The 23,372-nt window shown below is 37.0% G+C and overlaps 1 protein-coding gene across 1 annotated transcript; it reads right to left on the bottom strand.

Moving 5' to 3' along the window:
- Positions 1-8,434: 8,434 nt before the first annotated feature.
- On the bottom strand, positions 8,435-22,793 carry LOC148349020 (LIM/homeobox protein Lhx1-like). Its single transcript, XM_088320847.1, has 5 exons — positions 22,305-22,793; positions 20,397-20,617; positions 16,664-16,944; positions 16,448-16,604; positions 8,435-11,530 (listed from the first exon to the last, which is right to left on the bottom strand). Exons 1-5 carry the CDS (start codon positions 22,523-22,525, stop codon positions 11,148-11,150), a joined length of 1,263 nt encoding a protein of 420 aa, XP_088176973.1. The 5' UTR covers positions 22,526-22,793; the 3' UTR covers positions 8,435-11,147.
- Positions 22,794-23,372: the final 579 nt, after the last annotated feature.

Raw genomic sequence — 23,372 nt, 5'->3', positions numbered from 1 at the left:
CAGCCCTTTGAGACTCCTTGTGATCAAGGGCGTCACAAATAAACATGACTTGACTTAATTATAATAAACCAAAATCGAATGTGTATTCACTAGATCACCACTGATCCAGATGGGATAGGATAAAGCATCCAATTTCATCTCATCATCAAACTATTTTTATTATTTTTACCTTAGCCATTACCATTGGTCCCTACCTCAGAATTTAGTATCCACAGGGTTTACTGTATTATCATTTCGGAAAAACTACAAACATGTTTGATACCGACCTTGGCCTGGGCTGTGAATATATTGTTAGACATTAAACCAGGGGTCTCAAGTGTTGTGCCCGCGGGCACAGGGGGGTCCCCTAAAGACAGCTGGAGTGACAGCAGGCCTGTTCTGAAAATAGCCTACCAGTGCAGTTTTCATGTAAAAATATTTTTTTTTTGTGGTTAACTGAGTCCATTTAACCCTACTTCCGATAAATAACCTGGCAATACCATAGTGATAAGTAACAACATAGTAGTCAAGTCAAGTCACATTTATCTGTAAAACCCAAATCACAAGATGTGTCAAAGGACTGCACAGGATTACAATGACACCATTGCCTGATCTTGAACCAACATGAGAGCAGGGAAAATCCAAACCTCAGCATGAGAAAAATAAAAACCTTGAGAAGAGGCCTTACAAGTGGTAATCCCCTTCCAGGAGGACCAGGGTGCAATAGATTTAGCATTAGGTAACAGTACACAAGCATACTGAACATCAATAAAAGAAAACAATAGTGTCAGGAACCAGAACAGGATCAGGAACCAAACGCGTGACGTTCTCACACAAGCCTTTTATTTTACGGGAAATGGGGAGTCATGCACGTCAGACCGCGGTCTGGCGTGGAAAGACAGGAAGCCAGAGACCGACGCGATCGATTCCAATTGCCCGAGTTGATGTCGGACAGAGGGGGTCGATACCGGACAGAACGGGACAGACAGGATAGATAATGAATCAGGTTATCGAAAATAAACAGGAGAAACTAGACGGGAACGAAAACTGGAGAAAATAATAAACAGGACAAAATAAACGGGAACAATACCGGACAGGAAAATACCAAAAGGAACAGGACCGAGTCGAAACCCACGTCTTGCGGGGCAGAAGTTCTTTGGCGGTCTGACCCAGTAAGAGAGAGTGCACTGAGCTTAAAAAGACGGAAAGCCAATCTGTTAATGAGCCGCAGCTGGCGCCACACGGGCGGGGCCAATTGGGTGCCATGGCAACCGTGACAAATAGGTGACAATAAAAGGTAACATGATGTTGTTGTAGACATGCCTGTCAAACTGGGTGCGCTTTGCGCTAATTAGTAACAAAAGGTAGCTCTCGTCTTAAAAAAGGTTGGGACCTCTGGTTTAGTGGTTGGGGTTCAGCTTTCTCACCACCGCGATCCCGGTTCAATTTCCATTGCATCCAATGCTAAGTAAATGTGGTAGGCAGGATCTGTTGAATGATCAGTCTTACTCAAATACAGTAACATACTACTCTAAAGCCTTGTGTGTGAAGCACACCCAAACTTTTATTGTTTTGGGGTCAAAAAAATGTGTGTACATATAAAAAATATGGGCTATAAGTAAACAACAAGGCAACATTTCTTTAGGGAAGAATGACCAGGAAGCCGACATTTCCACACGGGGGCAGATTTATTTTCCTGAACAGAAGAACTAAGTGAACTCCATCGAAATCGGCCGAAGTAGAGACGTTGGTATCTCTGTGAAGCCTTCTACTCAAGTCCTTTAGCCTATTTTCTTGGCCAACGTCTCCCCCGCAAGATGGCGTCTCGGCTCCTCCCATGGGCGTGCCAAGCCGTTGTTTCGCGCCCAACGTTCGCACAACACAGTGCCTTGATGTCGGGAGCATTCTGTGTCAGCACACTCACGCGTTCTGTTATCAACAGAATTAGACAAAATATTATGCTTTTCGAACATTAAACTACAGCCCAGTCAGTGAATATCTTTTGCATTAAATGAAATTTGTAGTCAATCGTATAAAATCCTTTATAGTCAAATGTATAAAATCTTTTATAAAATCATTTACTAGTGATCGCTGACCACTATTGTTAGTTTCTCCTTGTACTTTAAAGTGAAAGATTTGTATTTGTACGGATGTCATTCCATTCACAAATAAGACAATTTGGGATATGTCTCGATATACAGTATATCGATAGAAACAGTGGATGGTTCCGATTCCACCAAACCCCGATCAATTTTTGTTATTCTAAAAATGAAGCTACTCCAATATGGTTACATCAATTCCCCCGAGTTGATCGTTTTCATTGGGCTTTCAGGACTGGGACTCGAAACGACCTGAGCTCGGCCCTGGCTTGCCGCCGCAGTCATTTCCCGCCATGCGCGCCTCCCCTTTTGACCTCATCTGGATTGCGCCGGGAGGAAATGAATCTTCCAAATGTTCCCCTTTGCTGCATGCTTCCCCGCAGTTTATGGTTTACAAGCCTCTGGGCTTACCGTTGTCAGACCCTTACCCCATCCCTCCCCTCCAACCGACAGTCAGCAGTCTTCTGTGCGGCCTTTTCACGTATTGACTTTTGCCGTCAGACTATCAGAGATGCTTTAATGAGGCTGTCAGATCATATTTGCCACTGCAAATGTGTCTTTCAAGTACTGCAAAAAAAGGAAAGCTTCAAACCAACCTTCATTCATTTTTTTGGTTTGCAATTTCTGCCATCTTAAATTCGTTGTTTGTATTAGAATGAATAATTCGGAAGAGACCTTGTAATGATCCATAGATAGATAGATAGATAGATAGATAGATGGATGGATGGATGGATGGATGGATGGATAGATAGATAGATAGATAGATAGATAGATAGATAGATAGATAGATAGATAGATAGATAGATATGTAATAAAAAGATATATAATACAAAAATACCCAAAATAACGTGTTGATATAGAGTATTTAAATAGTGCTCTGGAAAATACACACTGTAATAAAAATAGGGTAATATGCAAATGTTGGGGTGGGATTCAATGTGGGCTTTTACTCCCTCGGGTGGAGTTAAAGGGCCTCATGGCATGAGGAATAAATTATCTCCTCAGTCTGTCTGTGGAATAAGACTGTGACAGCCAGTCTGTCGCTGAAGCTGCTCTGTTTGGAGATGATGCTGTGTAGTGGATGTGATGAATTGTCCATGATTGACCGCAGCTTGTTCAGTGCCCGTCTCTCAGCTACAGTTGTCAGGCTGTCCAGCTCTGTGCCCACAACAGAAACCGCCTTCCTCACCAGTTTTTAAAGACGAGAGGCTTCCTTCTTCTTGTCGCTGCCTCCCCAACACACTGCCGCATGGAAGAGAGCGCTTGCCACAACAGTCTCATAGAACATTTGCAAGAACTTTTTGCAGATGTTGAAGGACGACAGCCTTCTAAGGAAGTACAGTTGGCTTTGTCCTTTCCTGCACAGAGCTTCTGTATTGGCAGTCCAGTCCAGTTTATTGTCCAGCTGCACACCCAGGTATTTGTAGGTCTGGACAAACTCCTTTGATAGTTACAGGTTCCGGGTGAGGTCTAGTCCTCCTGAAGTCCATCACCATCTCCCTGGTCTTGGTGGTGTTCAGGTGCAGGTGGTTAGCCTTGCTCCATTGGACAAGGTCCTGGATCAATTTCCTGTACTCCTCCTCCAGCCCACTTCTGATACATCCCATGATAGAAGTGTCATCAGCAAACTTCTGCACGTGAGGGGACTCAGAGTTGTACTGAAAGTCCGACGTATACAGGGTGAATAGGAACGGAGAGAGCATGTTCCCCTGCGGCGCTCCCGTGCTGCTGACCACAGTGTCAGATGTACAGCCCCCCTGTTTAACATACTGGGGTCTGCCTGTTAGGTAATGTGTAATTATTTGCCTTTTTTTCGAAATGTTAGCATAAAGAGTAGCAAAATATTGCCAAAAATATGTTTTCCCCATGGTTTTAAAGTGAACGAAAAATGAAGGCAAGAGCACAATTCTGGGACCAGACTAAGTATTTGGACTGGAGAGAAGCAATGCAGTTGAGGACATTTATTACAAAGACAAGTCAAATCAAGACCAAATCAGAGAGCACTCTAAACCAATCGATGGAGACGCCAAGAAAGGCAAAAAACAATGTCTCGGCCCCCTATCTTAAAGGAGAAAGGCGTGGATTATACAAAACATAAAAATTAAAGTCTAACAGGTTCTCCTGGGAACTCAAATTAGAAGATAAAAGAAATGATCTCAATGAATAAGAGCCCTTTGTTAAAACTGGTCGCAGCTGTATTTTGATCTTGTATCATAAGATAAGGGTGCAAGACCATTGATGGGAAAGTACTGATATGAAAGGATACAGCAGGTAAATACTTCCTTCAAATATGTGGATGAACGTAGGTGCATTTATAACAACTATATAAGTAGTGTTATTATTGAAGTAATGCTGTGATGATTAGATAATCAACTTAATAGAGGTGAAAAACTCGTGCAATGGTGACAAAATACTAAGTGACCTAGTTTGATAATCTGACAATAAAAAAATTAAAAAAATTTAAAAAATTCCCACAAAGCAAGCCTAGTATTTCATATTCTGATAAAATATTATATATTAACTGTAAAATAATATTGACTTTAGCCACCTCCTATTACGAGGATATGGCTTTGTTATATAGATAAATAGAATATTGAAAGCCATGAGGATCATTTTCCAAGACTGTGTATCAAATATTTTTTTTAATTATTTATTTGAAAATAAGTAATATTAAACAATATATTATTAATTTTTAGAATCCTATTCTTAATACTTAAAATGATCGAATTTAGTAGAATTAGATTTTTTTTCATTTTTATTTTGGAACAATCCTGTTACCCTCAAAAATCATATAATAATTCAAAACAAAGAAAATTATATTTTAGATTACACAAAAGATCTGCCTGCCAGTTAAACAAGTAAATAAATCCCACAGCACAACAAGGGGAAGGTTGCCATGTCATGCAGCCCTTCATCAGCAGAGGCCCAACAGCATACACTGGTTTACCCCCTCTGCATCATATGCAAAATCAGTCATTTTTACCTATCTTCACCATTCACATCTATCTCTAGCACACACTCTTGCAGCCATTAAATTAACCAACCTCACATCCAGAGCATGTTTCACCCCATCTATCCAACCATATTTGGGCCTTCTTCTCATCTAATTTCCTACCACTTCTGCACAACATACTCCTTTAGTCAAACGGCCTTCATCCATTCTTTCCATATGCCCAAACCATCTCAGGACATTTCCCTCAGCCCTCTCAGCAAGCTCTCTCACCACACCAGTTCCTACTTCCTTATTCCTTAACCTATCCAGTCGTGTCACTCCACACATACCACGCAAACATCTCACATGGGCTAAGTAGCTAATGCCTAGAAGTTTCCTGTAGCATTGCATCTCCATGGCCTGGATGTTCTTTTCCAGTTTTGCTGTGAGAGTCCATATCTCGCAAGCGTAGAGGAAGAGTCTGATCTTTGATTTTGCTGGTTTTTTGTTGTGCCTCCAGATGGGTATAAGTCTGGCAAGTTTGACCGTGGTTTGAGCTATCCTGTTCATGATTTCTGGTTTTGACCCCTCTTCTGATACAACAGCTCCAGGATATTTCAATTTGGTGACAGGTTTTAGCTCTTTGGGGATGATTGTGATGTTTGTGGTGATACCTTGAGGATTGTTGGTCTTTACTTTTGTTTTTTTCTCTGCTGATTTCCGTCCCCTACTGGCTTGATGTTCTCTAATTTACTTTCCCTTTTCCAAAAGTTCTTATCTTATATTTATAAATCCAGGCTGTGTTTTATTGGAGTGTGTTTGTCGGCCAGATAAGGGGCACACTATGTACCTTTGTTGTTGTTTTTTCCAATGCTCAAAATAAAAATGACATAAAAATGGATTTCTTAATTACATTTCTTTCATTTCAAAACCAAAAAACTTTAAAATCAAAACAAATCAACATTCGGTAACTCATTAATATTGTAACAAAGTTAAACTTGAGGTGGTATCATACAACAGGGTAGATATCTCAATATCCACAGAATGTGCTGCATTCAACTTAGTCATTTTGATAATAAGCTTATAAAGATAATTATACCATGTGTTGCGTTCATTATAAGGTTTTTAATTATTCACAAATTTACAAATTTAGTTTTTGTTTTGTTCTGTTTTTGGTCCAAAATGTCCCTCTCAACACTTTAGGTTGCCGACCCCTGGGCTAGCTTGTTGTTCTGCCTGTAGAGCTTGTAATAAAAAGGACTGGGGCTTGAAATGTTTACTTGTGCTTACCGTATTTTCCGCACTATAAGGCGCACCTAAAAGTCTTAATTTTTTTCAAAAGCTGACCATGCGCCTTATAATACAGTGCGCCTTATATGTGGCTCAATATTAAGTCGCAACAAAGGCAACAGCCGCCGACTCGATTTTCCCCCGAACGTGGAGTAGTCCGCGGTGTATGCTGGGATTTATATACCGGTGTTTCATTGGCTAACCAATGTGTCAATCATCATTTGAATCGATCGCTATTGGCTGAAGTTATTCGGAGCCTCGGATACGCTAGAGGGCCAAAACAAACCCTGCAATTGGCCGAAAAAGATGACTGTTAATAGCAAGCTTGCTAAAGTACGCCATAAAGAAACATGTTTCATTAGTCTGTTTTTGTAAATATTTTACTCTCCTGGATTTACTTCACTCACGGTTGTAAGAAGACCATGATTGCGTATCATTATTGAACGTGATAACTTTGGTGAGCTATGCGGCTTTATATTTTCCCGGTATCTTGTTTTAGAACGATCTTGATGTTGCTGTGATGAGTTGAGTGAATTAAACTCAATTCCAAGTGTTTATTGTCATATACACAGTAAAGTTGCGAGCAAAAAATAAAATAGAAACTAAGGAATGGTTGGCATTTCTTGAATCCCAAGACTTTAACCTTCTGAATGATATTTGAAACGATGCATTTGAGTGACATCGTACGGACACCGCATCCGCACGTGTCTACGACACGTATTTGCTTCTTTGCAAGCTTTGGGAATGTTAAGGGGGTAATCAGTTGGACTGAATCATCTGACTGTTTTGTCGACGTTCCCATTGTAGCGCCTTATAATCCGGTGCGCCTTATGTATGGAAGATATAGGACCAAAAACTATTTTTTGGGTGTGCGCCCTATAACCCGGTGCGCCTTATAGTGCGGAAAATACGGTAATCAATTCATTTGATTTATACTATAAATAACTATAATTTATAATTTGTTGTTGATAAAGGACTTGAATTTACCCTTATTATTTTAGTTATTTCTAAATAAAATGTAATTAATTGTAGATTGGATGGACTTTAACAATGATCTGATTAACTGATTGCTTTAAAAGAATCAATAAATAAGATGTTGCTACAGTTACTCAGTACTTGAGTATTTTTTACTTATACTCAAGTAATTATTTGAATGAGTACTTTTGCTTCTCTTTGAGTAATATTATACTGAAGTAACAGTACTTTTGGCTGTTATTGGCTGTTAACGACTAGGGTTGTAGGGGCACCATTTCCTGTGGTGTGTCTTGGGCAAGTACAGTCTGTTGGCGTCCATGCATCTCCAGGCCAACAGTATTTTTACTTAAGTAGAATTTTTGCCTACTTTACCCACCTCTGATACCCGCTTGTTTTCGACTCCCAGCTGACATAAGTAGTCAGGAAAGAAGCCAGGTGGAAGGTGGATATAGCGGTGTGATACTTTAAATCAGGGGTGCTTACGCGTTCACAGCATGCAAGCTGCTTACAAAAGAACCATGTCAAACTGATCTACATGCAAAACATGCAATTATTTCTTTATGTCTAAATAACTATAACCCTAATTAATTTGGTATCACAAGACAGCAAAAGTTTACTACGGAGCTTTAACAAAAAATTCAATGTGCTTACTGGCATTTTCAAATAATTCTTTATATTTCAGGTTTTAAAATGCAAGCTAACATTTTTAATTTCTTACAATATTCAATTGTTTGCAGCTGACTAGCCTAGCGCTTAGTGTTTGTGCTTGAGAGGTGATTAAAATTCGGTTAAAATTCGGGGTTTCTGATTGGCTGACATCGTAAAATCAGTCGAATTTAGTTATTGTCTTACTGTCTGGGTGACAGGATGGAACTGATGTATTTTTTTCTGATGTCATGCAGTGATCCACCAGTGATCTACCGGTAGATCGCGATCTACTTACCGAGTAACCCTGCTACAAACAATACATTTTTCACAAAACTGTAATGACAATTGAAAACCTTTTGTAATAGTGTAAAATTTGGACATCCCTTCATGTATCATCATTTTAAGTGTAATATGAAAACGCACAACACCAAAAAAAAACCCTTTTTTTTCATTTTGAAATACCCAATCACGTATCATAAAAGAAGTAAAATAGAGCAAAACTAAACTGAAGTAAAATTCCCATTTCATTCCAGTCCATTTTATTTTTTCATGACGCCATATTTCAAGTCACACGGTAAAACATACAAAACTATTTCCGAAACGTGTCGACATTCCAACAGATGAAGCTCGGATTTCAGTCCAAAGTCAAAGAACTAATCATCAAAATCGGACACAGCACAACGAGACATCGCCTCCCGTCTCGTCTGGTGAATGTCCGTCTCTAAATAGGTCGTGCGACCTCCTCGTCCTTTATAAATTATTTCTAACCGCCGTCGCGTGTCCTTCGACAAAAGTGGGCAGAGAATTCCAAAAAGCGAAAACAGCGAGACGGTCCTGAGAGAGCTTTTTGGTCAGATGCAACAAATGAGACAATCGTGACCGAAAATCAGGTTTTCACTGGGAGCGGCTTAACAACACAACAGAAAAATAACCCAAAATGGGAGGGGAGGTTGTTTTGTCCTGAATAATGACATTTTTGTAACCCAGTTGTTGGGGTTGTTCACACAACCCATTATTTATGTTGTGATAAACAAATGACATATAATTGTTTTTTGTTTTTTTTTATATAAAGGTCAAAACCAAATTATTTTGGGGTGATTTAAAACCACCCAAATTTGGAGTGTTAGACAAAAAGGACCTTTGATACTTTGAACAAAAAAACAAAACGTGTTTTTTTCGTAGAACACAACCAAATCTTTGGTTTCAGTCTCGTTTTAAACAGGAATGGCAAAATTTGCCAAACAAACCAGGAAGTAACCTGGGTCAAAAATAGCCCTGGTAATGGAGTGTTCCCCTCTTTACCAAAAATTGGGGTTTTTATTGGCCAGCCCAATTCTGGGAACGTATATGTTCAAAATTACGAAGGAATTTGGGTAACATCAACCTGGTATTTAATTTGGTCCAACCTTAAAACAAATTACATTGTTTGTACCTATCGGTTAAACAACCCAAATGTGAGTTTTATTTGTTCAAATCAACCCAGGAACCTTAATTAACCAGACTATATGATTGGTCCACTCCGGACACAAATTGGATTATTTATTGGGTTCTTTAAAAACAAAACACAACTGAAATTGTGGGTTAAATTTTGCAAAACAACTCGGGGAACCTGGGTGAATTACATTTGTAGTTGAGTATCTAAATTTTGTAACACAACACAGGTCGAAGTAACCCAGGTAGTGGATTTGTCAACTTTTCACCCCGATTGGGTTAGTTACTGTTTTCCTTCTCCGATACAAAACACAACACAAAGGCTGACCTTGGTTTTGCTAAAAAATGCGGGGATTTCGTTCAAGTTCACCTTGGGTAGTAAAGTGGTCCAATCCTAACCCAAATTGGGGTATTCATGGGGTTAGAAACAAAAACGAACCCAACCTTAGTCTTTGCTAAACAACACAGGGACTTGTGTCAAAATAACCTTGGTAGTAAACTACTCAACTCCTGACTCAAATTGGGTTATTCATTGATTTTGTTTGAAACAAAACGCAACCCAATTTTTGCCCTTTCATTTGCCCAAAATAATAACAGTTACCTGGGTTAAATTTCTTACCCAAATAGGGCCATTTGTTTTCCAATAAAACACACCAATGTCTTATTTATTGGGGTTGTTTGAAAAATTGGGACAAACTTTAGTCTATTTAAGAATGGGTTATTTAATAAGATTGTTTTGAAAAAAGTATACCCACATGGTTGAGTCGTTTGAGCAAAACAACATGAAAAACAGGGTCAAACTTATCCGAGTCGTTTATTGGTCCGTTTTCTGACCCAAATGTTTAACCCAACAGTTTTTACAGTGCGGAAAGTTGAGAATCCTTGATGAGGATACGTACAAACGGAATGCACTCGCATGCATATGATACATATTGATCAATACGCGGAAATTAATGGAAAATTACAGGACCACGTGTGTTTATTGCTCCGGAGCTAACCTTTGTCGACATACACACAATCATGTTTTAAAATATTGATAAATTAATGAACAGGGTTGGGTAGGGTTACTTTAACTGGATTACTTTCAATTACTTTTGGATTACTCTAATACCAAATATGCTAATAAAAGTCAAGTCAAGTCATTTTTATTTGTATAGCCCTTAATCACAAAGAGTCTTAAAGGGCTTCACAGGTTATTAATTACACAGACTATTCTTTCAGACTATTATTACACCATCCCCTGATCTGGAACCAACATGAGAGCAAGGAAAAACTCAAAAACCTCAACATGAGGAAAATGAAGAAACCTTGAGAAGGGACCGCACATGTGGCATCCCCCTTCCAGGATTACCAGACAGCAAAGGATGTTGCAAGACAAAAGAAACTGAATATGAATAAAATGACTAAATTTTGTGCAGGCTTGGGGAGTAACAGAATACATGGAACAGCAAAAATGATGTTGGCAAGCTGTTTGGATTTATTTTCATTTTGTTTCTGTCGCATTTTATTTTAGTTTTGCCGGAGATCAAAGAGATCAAAGCCAGGAGAGAAAGCTTACCACGTGTTGTGAGTCATCATTTTATTCATATTTAGTTTCTTTTGTCTTTTATTAGCATATTTGGTAGTGGAGTAATCCAAAAGTAATTGAAAGTAATCCAGTTAAAGTAACCCTACCCAACCCTGTTAATGAATGAATAAATAAATAAATAAATACATTAAATAAATAAATAAATACATATAAAAAATAACAAATAAATAGATAAACTGTTCAAAGTGACGATCAGCAGACGGAGTTACCACACAGTCCCTTCGCTAACCTCGGACGAGGGCTGCGACAGTTGGTTAGCGTAGCCGCTATCGCCGAGAGCGATCGCGGCGAAGGGGACCCCGGGACCCCCGCACATATCGGTTGGGACACCGTGCATGGAGGCTGGCCCGTTGGGCTCCGGGCTGGGCGAACCGACGGGCCGGTGGGGCCCTGCGTCCGGGTAACACCCCACCACTTCCGCTGGGATGTGGTGTCCCGGGTGACGGTGTTCGATGGCCCCCAGGGGGGTGCCGGCAGGGATAGCCGAGGGTACGAATCCCAAGTCTGCCGGGGTCTGGGCCTGGGAGGGTGGCGGGCCTTGGTAGTATTCGTAGTTTCCACCCGGGCCGTAGTATTCGGTGGGATAATCTGCGAGTAAGAAAGTGTATAAGTGACAGGGGACTAAGCAATACTTGTCCAAAATACGACTTGCGGCCAATGTTCCCTCTAAGCTGCGTGTGTGCGCAATTGCGCACTACCCAGAACTTTTCCGCACACAAGAAAATCTAGCCAGCTCACAAAAATCAGGGCTGGAAATTGCTAATTAAGAAGCGAATTAAGTCAAAGTTACAGTGCATGAAGGTAAAAATACACGGGTTCCCCTGAATGCGGTGTTCAGAAGTCAAGGTCGATGTCGAACAAAGTTGAGTAAAGTCAGTAGAGTTTTTCGAGAACCGGCTTCTTTGGCTCGGCTCACCAAAAGGAACCGGCTCTTTCGGGTCCTAAACGGCTCCTCAGGTTGTTTTTGCTTCTTTCATCCCTATATGACCAAATATTATGTAACATTATGCTCAAAATGACTTAAAGGCAGGGGGAATAGAACAAAAAAGAAAAAAATACCAAAATAAAAAAGTTGTGAAAAGCTGAGAAAAAAGAAACGAAAGAAAGAGAAAAAAGGACAAATTCAGAAAAAAGCCAGAAAAAAGGAAAATAAAGAAACAAAGGAAAAAGGTAAATAGAGAATAAAAAGAAAAAAATAACAGCAAGGAAAAAAGAAACACTATAAGATTTTTTTAAATGAATTTAAAAAAAAAAAGCAGGGGAAAAGAATAAAATGTTTGTGTTCCATTCAAATAATTCCCAATCATTCCAAGTCAATCTTGTTGCCAACATTGTACTTCCACTAAAAATGTGATTAAATACAGTTGTGTATCATGTGACTAAATAAGCCCCCAAAATGTTAGTATCATGCGACAACAGATACCAGGAAAAAAAAGAAATGGAGATCTTGTGAAAGAATTGTTGTAAAAACAACGTTTGTAGGCCGTACAACCTTTGCAATAATACATTAGTCAATTCATTTAAAAATGGAAAAAAAATTGCATTGCTGGAAACTCAGCAAAATGGAAAAAAGTTTTGGATATGTTTGATAATGACTTAGTAGCCACACTTGGGATTGCCGTTGCTCACTGTTGTTTCGAGCGTTGCTCACCGACTTTGTGTGAACGCTCAGACCCGTGGAAAATTACAGGGAACATTGCTCCATGGATTATCATCTATGGATTACTATCCAATCCGGGAAAAGACGGAGACGGCGGCGGGAGACGAAGTAAAAGCGGGGCTGCAGGTTCAGCCCACTACTGCGGCTACGTGACGAATCTCACAATTCACCCCTGCCGAGCCTTTATCTCACCAACGTCAGATGTATTACCCATGAAATGGATGATCTGGAGCTACAACTCGTGGAAAACCGCTGCATTTGTGACTTTTGTATCTAAATCATCAAGGAGACCTGGCTCAATCTGAGGATCTTTAATTCTAGCATACATCTAGCCGGCCACTTTCTACATAATTCTTGCACTCAAAGGAGGAGTACCCCGATTTTGTTGTACAGTACTACTGTGTTAAAACAATAAAAACCATTTGTTTCTCTTTCTTATCTTTCTATTTATTTTGAAAATAATTATTTGAGAAGAATGACTATTGACCAGATTGAAATGAAAAATCGGAATCCATCCACATCAACCTGTCATAAGGAATGTTCTTCTATTTGCTCAAAATTGGGTTATTAATGAGGTTTGTTTGAAATAAACCCCAACCCAATTCTAGATAAGTCCCAGATTTTTTTTGCACATACAACCTGAATGTGTAAAACATTTCAGGAATCTGGGTCCAATTAACCAGGCTTATAATTTGGTCCAGTCTTGACCCAAATTATATTTTTTTAATAAATCCCAAACTAGTTCTGAGGGGTTTTATGTGCAAAACCTTTTAGCAATATGGATCCAAATAACCTGGTTAGCAAATGGTCTAGTCTTTAGTCTTGACCCAAATTTGGTTATTTGAATTTGTTTTGAATAAACTTTAACCCACATTTTTCAGGGTTGTTCATGCAAAACATTACAGCAATCTGGATTGTATCAACCTGGTTAGTAATTTGGTCCAGTCTTGACCAAAATTGGGTTATTTATTTGTTTTTGGTTCAAACAAATCTCTACCCGGTTCTGGAGGATTAGATGTGCAAAGCATTCCAATAATCTGGGTTCTTTGAGTGTGGTTACTAATTTCGCCCAGTCCCTACCTAATTTGGGATATCGATTGGGTTACGGTTAAAATAAATCCCAACCCAATTCTAGAGGTTGTGTGTGCTAAACAACCCAATAATCCCGGTTGTTTGAAGGTGGTAAGTAATTCGGTCCAGTCTTGACCCAAAAAATTGGGTCATTTATTGGCTTTGTTTTAGGTGAAACAAAAGCCAATTTTATTTCATTTTTTAATTCCAAAGTATTCCAGGGATTTGGTGCAACCATCATGGTTAGGTTTTTGGGCTCAACCTAAATTTTGTTAATTTTTTGGTAATGTTTTAAAGAAATCCCAAACAAGTTTTGTGGGATGTATGGTAGGAATCCCTGTCAAATTAATATGATAAATCATTTTGTTTGGTCGGTCTTGACCCAACTTTGGTTATTTATTGGGTTTTGTTTTAAATAAATCAGAACCACTTTTTGGGGGGGTTATATGTGCAACAATCTGGATTGATGTAACCTTGGTTAATCTTTTGTCCTGGTCTTGACCCAAATTGGGTTGGGTTTTGTTTGAAAAAAATCGCAAACTATAACTGGGGGAGTTCCATGTGCAAAACATTCTAGCTATCTGGGTCGCATTAACCTGTTATGTAATTTTAATTGTAATTCCAGTCTTGATCCAAATTGGGTTATCTATTGGGTTTGTTTGAAACAAAACACAACCCAAAACTAAATCAGAATGCGAATATTTTCTATTGGTTACGAAGTTCTCTGGTGACAAAATAGATTGGCAATGTTGTCTCTTAGAAAATTGTTTAAATAAAAAAAGTACAAACACTTGATTGGTTGTCTTTATAAAATAAAACAAAAAAGAAATTGAACTGAAGATGTAACTTACCGTTAATAAATAAAATTTAAAAAAATAACCCTTCTTTTTCACGTATTAATAGTGTTCTAACTGTTATTTGTAATCGAGTTATTCTTTAGTACCGTATCACCTGTATAAAATAAATATAAAGCAATAAATATAAAGCAAAAAATATGTAATGTCACAACTTATTAAAATCATATTACATCAAGCTATATATAATATCCCAGCAACACACTAAAAAAAATCCCTGTTTATTTTACAATTAATTCATGATTTGTAATCCAAATATATCTTCGAATAATTTGAAATTGAAACACGTTTGTAGTAAAATGTTATGTTATAACTACACTATAGAGTAAAGGAAGTCATGCAAAGTGAATCATTTCTTTTTTCAAAAGTGAATCATTTCCAAACATTTTTTACAGCGGAGTAATAAACCAAGAAGGTCACTCATGCATGTGCTTCCCTGCAACTATTTTCACATTTGATTTGAGAGGTTAATATTGCAGCAATCAAAAGATCTCCACATGACCACACTAACACAGTAATAATACAGTAACGAGACAGTAATAACACAGTAATAACACAGTAATAACAAATGGAGAAACCCATGTTCTTGGTTTGAAACAACAATAATGATAATAAAAAACTGAAATTTGTCATTATCTATAAACCAATAATCAGGCTGTTTTATGTTAAAAAAAATCACGCTAAAACGATTTGTTTCGATGAAATGGGACATTTTAAACTTTTTCATATTTTCAATAATATATAAAAGTACCTGTTTTTTTCCATAACAAACCAAAAGTAAATGGATTGTTTTGTTTACGTCAAAGGTCAATTTAAAATCGTTTTTGTTTTTATAGATTCTAAAAATCAACGATACTTTTACATTAATCCCGAATAACTTCCTGTGACAACAGAAAAATAAGTGTTTTTCCCAAAACATAAAAAAACAAGGTTATACGTTTTTACAAAAGTAGAATAATAAATTATATGAGTGAAAAGCAAATAATGACAGTATTTGACTGCAACATTTGGAATTAATTGAGACTATTTCTTTAATTTATAGAACTATCCCCGAGTTTGAACAGTCTGTGGAAAATTATACCGGGTCCATCAATACATTCTAAAATAATGCTGTCATATTAACAGTGTTATTTTTGATATTTTAGGCACCAATAAATTTGTAAAATTTGTTTTTATTTGCTCATATAATCCAAAAATATTCAACTTTTGTGTGCATCATCCCAGAAAAAATGATAATTTGTCCAACCCGATTTGAGTTATTTTCATTTCAAACATTTTTTTGCTGCCATATTAGAAGACATACAATTTTGGATTCTTAATACCAACACGAAACTGGAAATACTCATAATTACTCATTGTTGAATGGCAACTGTTGTGTTGTTTTTCATTTGTTTTCCACTTTTTGTTTGCATTTATATATTTCACGTTCTGAGACTTGGGTGGGGGAAGAGAGGGCGTTCTATATTGTACAATTAAATATTTTAAACAGCGCATTTTCTTGCATATTTGTAAACTTTTCCCCGTATTTTACACGTTTTTTGATCATTTTAAATTGTGTACGCCGTATAATAAATTATATGAATATAAAATGCACTGCTATGTACAATAAGCAACACTGAAATGACTGCAAGTGGTGTAAGAACCAATAAAAATGCTGAAAAAAATGTTTGTGTCGTTTATTTGGTTAATACAATTAACTTGTCGACTCAAATTGTGTTTTATTCTACATAGTTTGTCACGCTGTGAATAAATAGGTGTTGCGTTGTGATTGTAAGGTTTATTATCGCTTAATAAGGGGAATTGCAATCGTCAATTCGAGCAATTGGCTGTGGGTGACATGCAGTGTTGCATTTTGGTGTCTGAATAGTCCATTTTGAATTGATTCGATAAAAATGGCTGCAGAAGTATTTAATTCCTGACCTCCGTAGTAGGAAAAATGTCCAAGGTCGGGGTTGTCCAAGCGCTCCCCCAGTGCGCGCATCCTCCTCGGGCTTCGGAAGAACATGTGCCTGCGGGCACTAAGCGCGCTCAGTTGCTTCATTCGCCTTTCTTTGGACCTTCGGTTCTGGAACCAAACCTTCAGAACCACAAAAATCAATATATGCCGGGGGAAATGACGCCATTTGAATTCCTTACCTGAATGACTCTCATGTTGAGTCCGGTTTCCCTGGACAACTGCTCCCGGATGTGCCTGGTGGGCTTGGGTGTGGCTGCAAAGGCTGCTTTGAGGGTCTCCAGTTGCTTGGCTTTGATGGTGGTGCGAGGCCCGCGTCTTTTACCCACTGCGCCTTGCTCATCGGCATCGGTGCACGGGCAGCCGTCTTTATCGGAAAGCTGGCCCGCTTCCGAGTCTTTGCAGTCGTCCTGCTGCAGGTCTTGCGAGTCCGGGGACAGACTGGGTTCGCTGCAGGTCGTCACTAAAATATAGAAACCACTTTTAAGAAATGTGTCAAAGTATTGTTTTTGGTTACAGGTTCAATCAATAAATCCAAATGCATTATACTTTTCAGATAAAGTGCTGTATAGAAACATCCGGTGTACAATAAGTAAATAAATCCCCCTCCCTTTTTCCACCCAACCCACCACCCAAATCACCAAATACAGACAACAAAATCCTCCAAAATAAATGACAATAAATACAATTATGGCAAGGCACACGCCAACCATGTGAGGAAAGGGACATGATAAATAATGTGCTTAAGAATGCGACCCTTGTGTTGGGTTAAACATGTCATTATTATTATTTTCTTTTTACTTTTATTTCATTTCAGATTTTTCTCGTTTTTTATGCATCACTTTCTGTATTGTTTGACAACTCCATGAGCAAGTTCTTAGAAGTGAGCGAAGAGAGCCGGCTCCCGATTTTTAAAGAGCCAGTTCCCTACGATACGCTTTTTTCTCTTGTGATTGGTCAATCTGTATTTTTTTTCCATGGACTCTGTGTCGTTGACTTTAAATATATCCAAAATGGGTCCCCAAACGTTTTCATTCGAGTGCCACTTCAATTTAAACACACACAATTGTTAAAATACAATAAAATCAAAAGAAATAGTAATAGAGATCAAATGTGATGATGTCAAGGCACAGACAAACCATGTGAGGAAAGGGTTCCAGAGGGAGGCTTATCCACACTGATAGGATTGGCAGCACCTGAGAATTATCAGCCATTCAACCACACCCTACCAGTGTGGAACTCCCAAATGAGGAAAAAATGAAATATAAAAAAAAGAAATAAAAACACCTGCAGAAGAAAACAGAAACGAATGAATAAAAAAAAGTTTAAGTGCAATACAGTAAAAGATTAGAAGTTAAACAGATCAAAACTAGGAAAAAAATTATCAATTAAAAAAGTCACAATATATCAGGGGTCCCTGCAGAGGTGATGTCCTCCAGCAGACCGTTTCATAAAAATGTATTGTTTTCCAGAAAGCCGAAATCAAATAACTCCTCTGAATTCTTCGCACAACAAAAGTCATAAAATAAATAATAACACAATTTATGAAATAAAAATAACCAAATAAAACTGGGTTTTTCACAGAAAAAGGTCCATTGAACAAACCCTTTCTGTTCTGTAGTAAACAGTCTTAACAAATCCAGCTTACTTGTAAGAGAATCAGAGCACCACTGTTATAGTTGACGAGTGAAAAGGCAGGAAACTTTATCTCATCACTATATTTAGACAAAATACATAAGACAAATGTTAAATTAGATGTCCGTTCCCAATGATACCATGACAAAAAGTTATCTTCTTTTCTCTTGGTAGAAGTTCATTTCCCTTAAAAGACCAACAACGAAATCTAAAATCTAAAAATGTCCTCTATTCTGTTCTACGCATTGGCATAGACACTTTTATTGTCGTAAGCGTGTGAACATTTCATTCAAAAACATAAATAAATTAACTATTGTCCCTGGTACGGTGACTAAAGATAGTGTCATAATGAGATAAAAGTTAATGCCTTTTCATATGTCATCTATATCACTGGTAGTCCTGTGGTAAAAGTTCAGCTTTCTCACCGCCATGACCTAGGTTTGTACATTGTTACAACCAAAAACACGCATCCATACTTAAGAGTTCTTTTTCAGGTAAAAAAAAAACAAACAAACAAAAAATAATAATATGTGTAGAAATGCTCTTGTTCAGGGGTCCAGAACCAAATGCGGAAGAGGGTCGTGTCTGGCCCGCAGGCCGTAGTTTGGAGAACCCAGACACGAAAGAATATAATTGTTTCATGTTTTATCTGTTCTGGTTCAATCTCTAAATATTTGAGTTTCTATTTTCTGTGTTTTTCAGGGATAACGTGTTCCAAAATTAGCCTTTAAAGTTTGTTTTTGAATTTCACAGTTTGTTTGTTTGTTGCACTCAAAGTCAATATTTTTATCTGACTTTCAACGTAAATTATGTTATCATTTAGTTGAATAATAATTTTTTTAAAATTTTGAAATCATTTTGTGCATCGTTCTACATTTTTATCAGTTATTTACCAATGAAAAGATCCCCAAACATTTTTTTCATCTTCTTTTTTTATGAGCTTTCTTCTTCTCGTCTTTTATTTTATATTCTTCTTTTTTCCTTTTCAAATATTTTTCTTTCTCATTTTTTAAATTTTATTTTCTGTATTTCCTTTATCTGCTTTATTTCCCCCCGTTTTAAGTCATTTTGTTCATAATATTAGATTTTTTTTTGTGATATTACGATCAAAGGACCCCAACCCGCCTGCCCCCAAAAGGCTTATTTTTTTTAATTTTATATGTTTTTTTTTCGTTGTTATTGCCTTTTTCTTCTTCTACTTTTTTGTCAATCTTTAAATATGTTTCCCTCTTAAGGCATTTTGTAAATAATGTTATATTATTAGTAGTAATATTCCGATTAAAAGGAACACCCAAAAACCATTTCTGTAGCGTTTTTCGTTTTTCCTTGCTGTTTTATTTTTATTTTTTTCAATCTATTCTTGACCTTCTTTTATTTCTTGTCTCATTTTTTGTCTTTTTTTCCTCTTTCTTTCTTTTGGAAAAATATGTATCAAAGCAACAACATCAATCCAAAGAGCCGTTTGGGAGTAGTGAGTTGAGAGTTCTCGAAAAAGCGCACTTTGTTTTAGAAAAAAAAATGATTATTTTTTTAATTGATCAATAATTCAGACATCTATTATACAGGCCTAATATCGAAGCTTTATTTTTTTCAACGTAGCGACAAAAAAAGAGAAAATAATAATATAAAATGCACGACAAAGACAACATTGTAAATGATTCCAATCGTACAATAATACATTCAAACGAAAAAACTTTTGATAACGAGAAAATAATCATAATAAAGTGATAACAATAAAGCATTACGTTTGGAATATTTTTGCCTACTTATCCTGACAGCATAACTTTATCCTACGAGGAGAGCATTTAGACATGTTTATACATATAAAATAGAATAAAATATACTTTTATTGTCATTGTTACAAAATAGGTTAACATATTGTGACAACGAAATTGGGCATGACACTCCAGGTTCACACATTCACAGTGAGGTAAAAAGCCAAGAAGATAAAGGAACAGAGAAGAGAAGGTTATAAAACAAGGAGGATAAGGCTATAGTTATAATTTACATGGTATTTATATATATATACATATATAATTCCATATATTTAGGTCTGTCTACAGCCACATGAAACATGCTTCCGAGCTATCCTATTTATTCTCTTTTAATTTCTCTATAATTTTTTTTGTCTTTTAAGTCTTAATTACGTGTTTGCCTCGGAGTGCCATGTTTAATGTTGTTGCATACACTCTTTCACTATACCTTTTTATAAACCACAATAAAGACAACTTCAAATTTCGAATTTGATGCAATTCATTTCATATTGTAGGAATAACCCACCTGAGAGATGAATGGCGTCTTTTGCGCTGTTGTTGTTGTAGTCGTCCTTGCAGAGGAACTTGAACTCGTCGATGATGTAAAGCTCCTCGCCGGTGGACAATTGCTTGTTGCACATGACGCAAGTGAAGCAATTGAGGTGGAATACTTTGCTTTTTGCCCGCCGGACCAGATCGCTGGGCAGAATCCCCTGCGAGCAGCCGCCGCACTTGGTTCCGAATCTCCTGCATGCAGCCGAGAAGATGGGGACGTGCGCCAATTCGTTATTATTATTACTTATTTTTATTGTACATATTTCTTTTTTTTTAATTCAATCCTTCATTCATCTCCAGAACCGCTTATCCTCCTTAGGGTCGCAGGGATTTCTTTTATTTTTATTTCATTTGCATCGTTAATATTATTTATACTGGCTGTATTTAATTACCATTGTTAAGTTTGTTTTAAATCATTTCTAAAAACAAATATTTGTATCCTTTTGCATACATTTTACTCGCACTCGAAAGAGAGGCCCTCCAATTTCGTTATACTTGTAACATGACAATAAAGGCCATTTATTTGTTTATTCAGTCATTCACTCATTTTTATCAGTTTGCGTTATTTCTCCATTGATCTCTTGTTTTTATTTGTATTTACATTATTAGTATTTTATATTATTATTTGTATTATTTTATTATTATTTTGTTTAAATTATTTTATCGTTGCTGTACAGTTTTATATTTATAACAAGAATCATAATTAATATTTATCAATATTAAATATACTATTTTTGGGGTTGACAACAGGAAAACCACCTTGAAACGATAAAAGCACTATTATATTTTAATTAGTTTTTATAGCATCTATTTTTCGCGATGATTCTATTTTTTTTATTATAACACAACGTGTACTATTATATCCATTTAAATTTTAGAAGGTGATATATAGGAAAACTAGCTTGTCACAATGAAGGCAATATCATTTTTTTTTAGTTTATTAGCGTTTTATTTATATCATTATATTATGTAGAATATTTCACTTTTGTTTACATTTTTTAATAATTATAAAAAAACAACAAATTCAGATTTTAAAAAAGGTAGATACTCTTGTACCAATTAGGGCAACACCATATTGTTTATTTTTTTCCTACATTTAATGATTTTATCTTTATTATTTATTTTATCTATAATATTATTATTCTATTTTCTGCATTTCATTTTATTTTAGAACAACGTGTGTCATTAAATGAATTTAAATTTTAAAAGGTGAAAAAGAAAAGTATCCTTTTAACAATGAAGGCAATGACATATTTTGTATTCGTTTGTTGTTAAATTATATTGAATTGATTTATCTTTATTTTTCTGTGATTTTGATTATCATCTTTACTTGTATTTAGACTCATGTATAAGCCCTTTATTAGTTATATGTTTTATCATTGTTTTCTGGGTGTTTCATTTGTTGTATTTATTATTACATCACAGATGATTTTAAATTTTAAAAGATAAGAAAAATACAAATAATATCGCTGTCTTCGGGTCAAAATGACCCGCCACTGTGTTGTTAAAACACAGAAAAAAAATTCCCTATATTGTATTTTATTATAATTAAAATGTGGAAAGACAGGTCCAAATGGTCAAAACAAGAGAAAATGTTATTATTCATATTTCCATGTGGGCTGTACTAAAAAGTACCACGGTGTCCTTAAAACGAAGACATTGCGAGGGTTTTAGTATAAAATTTTGCTAACATGTGAAATAATTGCTAAAATATCGCGTTGTAAATAAAAGTAAGATTATTGTTACCTTCACTATTATAAGAAATCGAAAATATACTCATAATGCAAAAATGCCACCGACACAAACAACACTATTAATTCATATAATTCCCTTTCTTTCGTTTAAAATTTCACACTAAAAGCAGATCATCAAGACTCACCTGAAGAAATCGTTTTTACAGTAGAGCCTCCCATCTCGCGAGAAACATTTTTCCGTTAACGAGCATTTGCATTCGCAGCACTGCACACATTGAACGTGCCACGGTCGGTCCAGAACTTTAAGCAAGAACCGATCTACAATCGGTTTCTCGCAGTTTGCGCAATGGATCATCGTGCGAGACTCAATTCCGATCAATAAATTGGATTTAGTTTTATACACCATGCATTTGTGGGGGGTGTATTCCTGAAGCCACCCTAGATTGCTTTTAATCCAGAGCACCCCTGTGCATCCAAGTCAATACCAATATGGATTATCCAAAAGAATCCAGAGAAGACCACCGGCTCCGAACAACGAAAAAGGACCGCATTTCTCCCAGAACACGGCACGGGATTATCAAACAGTCAACACCAGCATCCTATAAATGTAAAAAAGAACGACGAGGGTCTCTGTTAGTGCGCCGGAGCTTTCTGTTCTGGTCCCATTTTCCTTCTGGTCCAGTGTCAGAACGCACAGGCGCGCTAATGAGCATCCCTGGCGCGAACGGGCCAATCAGGTCCCGAGAATATAATGATGACGTCACTAAGGCCAGGACGAATAGACGTACGTTATTTATTTTGCAGCTAATGCATACTGTTTGTATTTACACATACACTGCCAGATTTATTTATTCATTCATTCATTTACTCATTCGTTATTTATGTATTATGAATAATGGCTTGAAGGGACGGCGTGTATTATTCAGTTCCTTTTTGTGGTGAAAAAAAACGTAATTGAAAACAATATTGATTTGAAATATAAGCCATATTACAGGAACTATCATGTAAACGTCTCATCATCTCATTAGCTGCACCGCTTATCCTCAGTAGGGTCACGGGGGTGCTGGAGCCCATCCCAGTAATCATCAGGCAGTGGGCAGGGGACACCCTGGTTGCCAGCCGGGCACACAGGGACAGACAACTCGCTCGCTCATTCACACCTAGGGACAACTTGGACCAGCAAATCCACCTGAAATGCATGTCTTTGGAAACCCACGCACAGGGAGAACATACAAACTCCGCACAGGAAGTCC

Source organism: Urocampus carinirostris, chromosome 17, assembly GCF_059441175.1.
Source record: "Urocampus carinirostris isolate Australia breed hairy pipefish chromosome 17, RoL_Ucar_1.0, whole genome shotgun sequence".
NCBI lineage: Eukaryota > Metazoa > Chordata > Actinopteri > Syngnathiformes > Syngnathidae > Urocampus > Urocampus carinirostris.
Note: the sequence above shows the minus strand (reverse complement) of the source record. Positions and strands in the feature narration are given on the sequence as shown.